The sequence below is a fragment of the Heteronotia binoei genome, chromosome 10, assembly GCF_032191835.1.
Source record: "Heteronotia binoei isolate CCM8104 ecotype False Entrance Well chromosome 10, APGP_CSIRO_Hbin_v1, whole genome shotgun sequence".
In the NCBI taxonomy this organism is placed as follows: domain Eukaryota; kingdom Metazoa; phylum Chordata; class Lepidosauria; order Squamata; family Gekkonidae; genus Heteronotia; species Heteronotia binoei.
Window position 1 is genome coordinate 46,165,893 of NC_083232.1, and position 7,963 is coordinate 46,173,855.

A 7,963-nucleotide genomic window follows, 5' to 3' on the forward strand; every position below is an offset into this window, starting at 1 on the left:
TACTGTGGTTGGGTAATTTAGGCAGAGCCTAAGCCACAGTGTGTATCAGGAAATCAGAGACTTGAGGCAGGAGACTATGGTGAGGCTACAGAAAATTTTGTTCTCGGATGCAAGTCTTTTTAAGGCTTAATGCAGTATAAATGATGTCACCAGTGTGCAGGATGGGTCTTCTGGATTAGCCAGGAAAGACCTGTCCTTCTGCTATCTCTTGGTCAAAAAAGTAATGCCTACTGAACTCCAAGCTCTAGCTCAAACTCTTAACACCATAAAGTGATTGCAGAAGCCCTGAGCTAGAGAATACTTACTGCTATATCCTGGTTCCAGTGTATGTCTAGAACTTACTTGATGAAATCATCTTCCTGAAGCTATAAGTGGGTGAGAGACTACCTGAGAATTCTTTAAGTCACCCTGAGTTCCGTGAAAATGAGATTTAAAAAAGTAAAAAAGAGATATTTCGCAATACACCCATTTACTGTCCAAGCCCTGGGCCACTGAACTTTAATAGAACAGGGATTTCAATCACAGTTTTTCATATTTACACCTACTGCTTTCACCATTAATTTTCACTGCCTGTTCCGTGTGCCCATGACACCATGGAATGAAAAACAGTACTGCATTTGAAGGACTGAATAATAATTAGCCTTAACTGTTGTCTGTATTTGCCACATTACTTTTGTCAGTACTCGAAAGCTTCTCATTGCATGTTTCTGTGCTATTGCACAATTCTTTGAAATCTAAAAGGATAGCATTTAAACACCCTCTTAAAAATGAGAAAAGTTTGCTTATGTGGATAAATGTTTACTACTTTTTGTAAATACAATTAATTTGTGGCTTGTGAATTTCTAATGTAAAATGTTAGTCCCTACTCTAGATAATTCAGTATACCGTCAGCCAGCATATGGGACAAAGTGTGGGTCTGCAGAAGTAGTAGGAGATTGGTGGAAACTCATCTGCCACCTCTTCTTCCACAGATGAAAATGCTCTTCTGTCAAAAGAACTGAAAATGCTCTGCACTGATTGCACTGAAAAGAAAATGGTGTTCCATTGAAAGAACTGCATGGTTGGATGCAGGCCAGCATTCCTAATGTAGAATATCAAATTCTCCAGACATGCTGCTATAAATAATGTGCTTGAAAGATAGAAGCATGGAAGCATAAGCCATTCTATATAACCTTGACTTTTTGCAATACAGTTTATTATGATATGCATATCTGAAACAGATTGATAACGAGTTTCCATAGGGTTGCTAGATTTGGCATAACATCTTAGGGTTGACAGATACTGCCCTTATGCTTGTCTTCGAAGCTGTTTGCTCAGAATGACTGGGTAGAGTTGGGAAGTAAAATTTAACTTACCTTGATAGATAATCTCTTCCAGTTTTAGATATATTTGATCTGTAGTGTAGGCAGTGGCTCTGAGTTTTTGTTTTTCTTGGCTTTAATCACCTTGTTTTCCCCTTATTTTTTGTGGATTCATTTTTGTTTTGAACATGCATAGATAGTCACAGGAATTCAGTATTTTTTGGCCTGGTTTTAGAGGTCTACCGTAGATTGGTTCAAGAGTTATATTCATCCTTCAGGTGATGAAGAACTGTGAATATTTCTACTAGATTTTGGAGATCCAGAGTTTTATGGCATTGCTTCTGCAAGTCACTGTCACAGGAAATAATAGAAATTGGATAATTGGTATTAGGAGAAGTTTTTGTTGTATTTATTAAGGACACAGAGAAAACAAGACTGAATTGGAATGAGGCAATGAGATCCATAATATTTTGAACCCAATGGGCTGGAGTACCTAGAACAGAAGTGTCAAATTAACAGCCTGCAGTATAGATCTAGCCCCCACAGATCTATGCATCCCACTGGCTGTCATCTGCTTCCTTCCCCCTCTCTTTGGCTTTCTTCTGCATCACAACTTGCTTTACCAGGCTTACTCAATCACACAGGAGCTACAGAGGAAAACTTCTCTTCCCTCCATTGGCTGAGGCTTCTTCCTTAGGAAAGGAGGAAGGGAAAGAATGAGAGTTTGCTTTGCCAGGTTCTCACAGTTGCACAGCAGAGCTACTGAGCCAAGTCTTTCCATGGGCTGAGGCTACTTCATCTCCTGGGGAGAGAGGGAAAGAGCAAGAACTTACTTTGCCCACTTCCCTCAATTGCATGGGAGAGATACAAAGAAAGCACCTTTAAGACCAACGAAGTTTTATTCAAGGTGTGAGCTTGCTACAGAGAGACCGTGTGTGCATGTGTTAGAGTGGGCTTGTTATTCTAGGACTGTCCTGGGTTCAACTGGGTTTGCCTCCCCTTTATCACTGTAATCATGTCCTCATGATCCGGTAATTCTCAGTAGGAAAGCAATGTGAACTATTTAGATGTGGAATAACAACAAGCCAGTGAGGTGAATTAGGTTGAAAGATAAAGTTCTCCCAGCACATTTCATTTGTAGACTGGGGATTTTGAACCCAGACTTCCCAGATTGTAGGCCAATACTGAACATTATACATTGCACTCTATTCTTCTGCTGCCTCATAGAAGTTGTAGTTATTTCTCTGGGGGAGACTGTAGTTTTGTAGACAAACACATAGCCCTCAGTCTGTGCCATGGTGCCTTCACATGTTCTGGACCAGCATATGAAGCAGCTTATATACAAAACTTTGCAATGCCCAGCCATTTCATGTTTTCCCTGGGCTCAAAGCATTGACCATGAGATTTCTGTAATGAATGTCAATAAATCAAAAGTAGATTTGGAACTTACAGATATATACCTGAACAATACCTAAACAGCATACCCAAGATGGCTACAGCACAGGCATTGTCTCCAGATTTTGATGCAATAATTCAGAGCGAGAGGTGCCAGTTGTCAGAGATAAATAAAATACTGTAAGAGGGCTAATGTTTTCAGCATATTTTAAGTTTTTTTAAAAAAAAATTTAATCGTATTTGTCTATGTCTTTTATAAAGTTTATATCTTCACTACTTGGCATTACATTTTATAGCACACATGGCCCAGCCTGACAAGATCTTATATATGTCAGACCCGGCCCTCATAATAAATTAATTTGACACCCCTGACGTAAACCTTTTATTCATTTGTGTTATTCAGCATTGCTGTTTTACAAAACAGAAATCTCACTAAGGCAGAAGGGTGTGCACACAGCTGTGGTGGTAGTGTTGTTGTTCATTTCCTTATTTATGTAACAAAAGGCAGAATGAAGCAGAAAAAAAAGAAAATATACTAGGAAGCAGAGAAACACATTTCACTAGGGGACAAAATATCACAGAGCCAAGGCTGTCAATATTGATACAGAGAAAAAAGTGAACCAGAAGGGAAGGAGCCCCACAGAAATATATAGCATTGGGGTAAATGCGGAAAAGGGCAACTTAAATTATTAAGGGGATGGAACACCTTCCATATGAAGAGAGGTTAAAGTGGTTAGGGCTCTATAGCTTTGAGAAATGATGATTGAAGCGTGACATGATAGAGGTTTACAAAATTAGTTTCCTAGGGGGAACAACTGTGTAGTTGTAGTAGTATAGAGAAGGTAGTGAAAGACATACTTTTCTCAATACAAGAACTCATGGGAATTCATGAAATTAATGAGCAGTAAGCTTAGAACAGATAAAATGAAGTACATATTCACCCAAAGAGTAATTAACATGTGGAATTCACGGCCACAAGAAGTGGTGGCAACTACAAGCATAAATAGCTTCAAGAGGGGACTGGATAAACATATGGCGCAGAGGTCCATCAATGGCTATTAGCCACAAAGTATAAATGGAACACTCTGTCTGGGGAAGTGATGTTCTGTATTCTTGGTGCTTGGGGGACAACAGTGGAAGGGCTTCTGGAGTTCTGACCCTGCTCTTGTACCTCCTTATGGCACCTCGGTTTTAGCCATTGTGTGACACAGAGTGTTAGACTGCATGAGCCATTGGCCTGATCCAACATAGCTTTTCGTATGTTACTAAATGCAACAACAGTGGACTATGTACAATTCTAGATTTGTGTCAGTATAAGAATTTGATACAGCTTGTATATTTGCCATCACATACACACATGTGCATACATAACTGCAGTGTATAATGATTGGCCCCCAAATTACTATTTGGTCTAGAGTTCCTATATAGTTTTAAAAACTAAATCCTCAAAAACTGAGCCAGAGCATTAGATGTCCCTGTGGTTTATGCTTGATGCTGTTGCTCAGGGAAATTTCAGCACAGCGTAACTGTAACTTTGGGACACTGTATTGTCAGCCTACATAATTAAGGTTCCTTGCAAGAAGTTCATAATTTAATGAATGACATGGTTATTGAATACTTCAGTTGAACAGTATTTTTGGGGACTGTAAATTTATTCAAAAACTTGGTGAAGAGTTCAAAATCTTCCTCACATCCAACTTTTTGTTTGCAGCAGCCTGTCTAGTATAAGAGAACAACATTGCACATAAAAGCAATAGACAATACATGGCCAGTTACTATGGTTAGAGATAGTTTCAGAGGGTAGCTATGTTGGTCTGCAGTTCATGTCCAGTAGCACCTTAGAGACCAGTAAGATTGTTGGGGTGTAAGCTTTTTGAGAGTCAAAACTCCCTTCATCAGGTGTAAGCTTTCAAAGTCAAAGCTTACTTTATTGGACATCTGAGAAAGGGGAGTGTTGACTCTCGAAAGCGCATACCCTAAAAATCTTAAGTCTCTGAGATACTGTTAGACTTGAGTCTAGCATGGTTAAAGACAGTTTCAGAAACAAAAGCGTAACTCTTCTTTTTGTATGTGAATAAGACTGGAATGATGTTTTTGTAAATCATTACTTGCCATACTGCTATACATGCAGTAGGCATAAAATATTAACTTCATGTCAATGTAGCATTTCTTCAGAGTTACTGGATTCAGTTTATTTGTAAAGAAGAGAAATGAATGGAGGAAGAATAAAAATACACTGTTGCTTGCATTTTTCTGCTTTTTTAAAAAAAAAAGTTAATTTAAAAATTTTATTTCCCCTACTAATATAGTAATCTGGATCATTATTTGACATAAGAACAATTGTGAATGAAAATGTATGCCTTGAGCACCTCAAAGTGAAACAAGCCACACATACCGAACATTAAACCGATCACATAGAATAGTTAATCTCATTTAAGGCTCATCTCAGTGGGTTGAGCATTGCAAATGAATATTGGAGCTTTTAGCAAACTTTGAATCAAATAGTCATTCAAAGAAAGGTCAGTGTGGTTTTTTCCCCAAAGGCCTAGGATCATGAAAGTGTGCCTACCTCACAAACCAATGACACAAACTACACAAAATTCTGGGTTGTTGTTTTTTCTTACAAAAACATGCTGTTTTGTGGGAGGTTTGTGCGAAGTGGGCAGTTTTCATGAACTTAAGTTCATAATGAGGTTCATTCCTACGTAATTGCATACTTTGTTTTGCACAGTTTCTCTTTGCACTCTCAAGCATATTGTTCAATATTCAGTTACTTCTGTTGTGAATCTTTCCAAATGTATAGTTGATTTTCTTTTTTCCCTTTTGCTTCCTTAGAAAAATTCAAACGGTGGATCAAATTTGACTGAAGCAGGCACTGCAGTCAGGACAGAGAAAAATCACAATGTGGACAACAATCCTTTTATGTCAGAACTTCTTAGTGATGTACCTTTCACTCTTGCACCACATGTGCTAGCTGCCCAAGATGCCTGTAGTGACTTACCCCAACAGTTGCTCTCCTATGATGTTAATGATAGTCTAACAAGATTTTGGTATGATTTCACGCTTGAAAATTCAGTGTTGTGTGAGTCTTAGTGACTGAATCATTTAAGTATGTACCTTGATCACTTGAACTAAAATTGTATATGTGTGTTATGTAACTTTGTGTGATGCATCATCTGCATAATGTTAAAAATGAACACTTCACATCCTCTGTGGAATTTCTTAAAATAAACTGAAGCAACTAAGTCAAAGCTGGCTATTCAGTTACAATAATCAGGCTGCAATTTTAACTCCTTTAAAACAATCCAGCAGCATTTGTGTTATATTTTAATTCCTTATAGGCTGTGCAGGTGCTGACATATCTGGGTTTAGTATTTCAGTGGGAGATGAATTACGTATGACATTAGTCTCAATTACCCTTTGATTTGTGAACAGGAAATGTGCACAGGAAAGCATATGAATCAGTTAATTTTATTGGCACAGCCCACAAAATATCTAGTATTGTATAACTTTGTAGAAATGTTGTTCATTACCTAATTCCATTTTATCCCTGTACACAGTTGATTTGGCTCTTCCGCAGTGCTGAATGGTAGCTGCCATGCTGGCTCCAGTTTGGGAGGCATAAAATACATCCTAGAAATGTGCTCATTTCCACATGTGCTTGTAGTTTATATGTTGATTAGGGGGTTTTTTTCCCATTGAAGACCTCTGAATGTCCTAAAGAGAGAAATCTGGATGTGTGTTTACATATGTTTTCTTATTGGTTTACCGTCACTTTTTTAATATTTGTGCATCAGTTATCAAAATTGATAGGGTTTAGCTATAGGTAAAGATCAAATAGTCTTGTCCAACTAAGTTAGACATAAGACTATCGAAGTATTCATTTTAAGTTCTAGGTCTGTTCTTCCAGTTAAAATCTAGCTAAGCTTTGCTTGTTTATGATTATTGTGGATACATCTATACTGTGCCAAAGATGAGTCTCATAAGAAATATTTTGTATGGTTATCTCAGAAGCTTAAAGAAAGATTTTCCACAATACTCTGTACTATGTTTATGATAATTAGATCCTGTAGATCCATTCCCCTAACAGCAGTGCTTTCCCTGATACAAAGAGTAAGCACCAGGGGAAAGTGCTGCTAGAACTAGAACGGATCCATAGGTGTAATCAGTGGTAACTGTTTTAAAAGGCTCATGTGTGCATTTTTTCCCCTTGGAAAACATTTTCATGCTTTGTATATCAGGCTTTGAAATATGTATGTCATGCTTTGAAACATTTTTGTGTATGCATATGTGTGGTGAATAAAAACTGTGATTAAATGTGCTGTTTCAGAAACTGGAAATATATCACCTTATTCCACATTATACAGCCAAGTTTATTGTGATGTTATTGGAGATACTGAGCAATTTTTAAAAAGTAAAATCTGTAAACAATAGGTGGCTGTTCATATTCAATAATTTGTTATAAATAATCTATATTAATCTGTGTAGTGTTGCATGTACATCAGCAGCACGATTGGATTCTGTATTCTAAGATATCTTTTATATGTGAGAAAATAAATATACAGCTTTAATTCTGCAGTTATAATTTTGTGCTACTGACTTTCATGAGAGCAGAAACTTCAACCGTAATCATTGAACAGTTCAACTGTAATCATTGAACTGGTTTTGAGCCTCTTTTAAAATTAACTGCTGTTTTTTTACTTGTTCCAAAGCAGTGCTGTTGTTGATTTTAAGTTTCATAAATTGTTCATTTTATTTTTATTTCTTACAACTGCTGTTTTACAGTCTACAGTAGATACGATGGTATTTAATGACACAGGAATGAAATCATCTTCATATGTTGCCCCATTTAGTTATTAAAATAACTATTTGTAAATCCCTTGGTAGTAACTAAAGGGCAGACAAGAGAATATATTCCTTGATCTGGTATTTTTCCTTGGTATAAATATTACTGTGGAACCCATGAAAATACTTGGCACAATGAAAGTTTTTTGTTGATCTTTGAGTTATAACTTTGTGATGCTTGCTGTGAGTTTTTCTTGGGCAAAGAGGAGTAATATGTGTGTTTAAAATAAGTATGCATAACTGTGAAATTGTCTCTGGATTAGACTTCTAATGGGCTAATGAGGGGGGGGTGTTTTATTTGAGTCATTTCTATCTTAACTAAAGTTCATGAGGTGACTTGCAACAATAAAACAATAAATTAAAAATCTGCAACTTAAAAACTCAATAAAATTAGCAGTAAAATGCTATACCATGAGATCATC

General features: G+C 37.0%; 1 protein-coding gene across 1 annotated transcript in view; it reads left to right on the forward strand.

The window, feature by feature from the left end:
• UMAD1 (UBAP1-MVB12-associated (UMA) domain containing 1) overlaps positions 1-7,278 on the forward strand; it is a 43,398-nt gene extending 36,120 nt beyond the window's left edge. Inside the window, exon 4 of the mRNA XM_060248561.1 lies at positions 5,532-7,278. Within this exon, the coding sequence (XP_060104544.1) occupies positions 5,532-5,789 (258 nt within the window). The 3' untranslated portion in view covers positions 5,790-7,278. The remainder of the gene's footprint in view (positions 1-5,531) is intronic.
• The last annotated feature ends 685 nt before the right edge of the window (positions 7,279-7,963 follow it).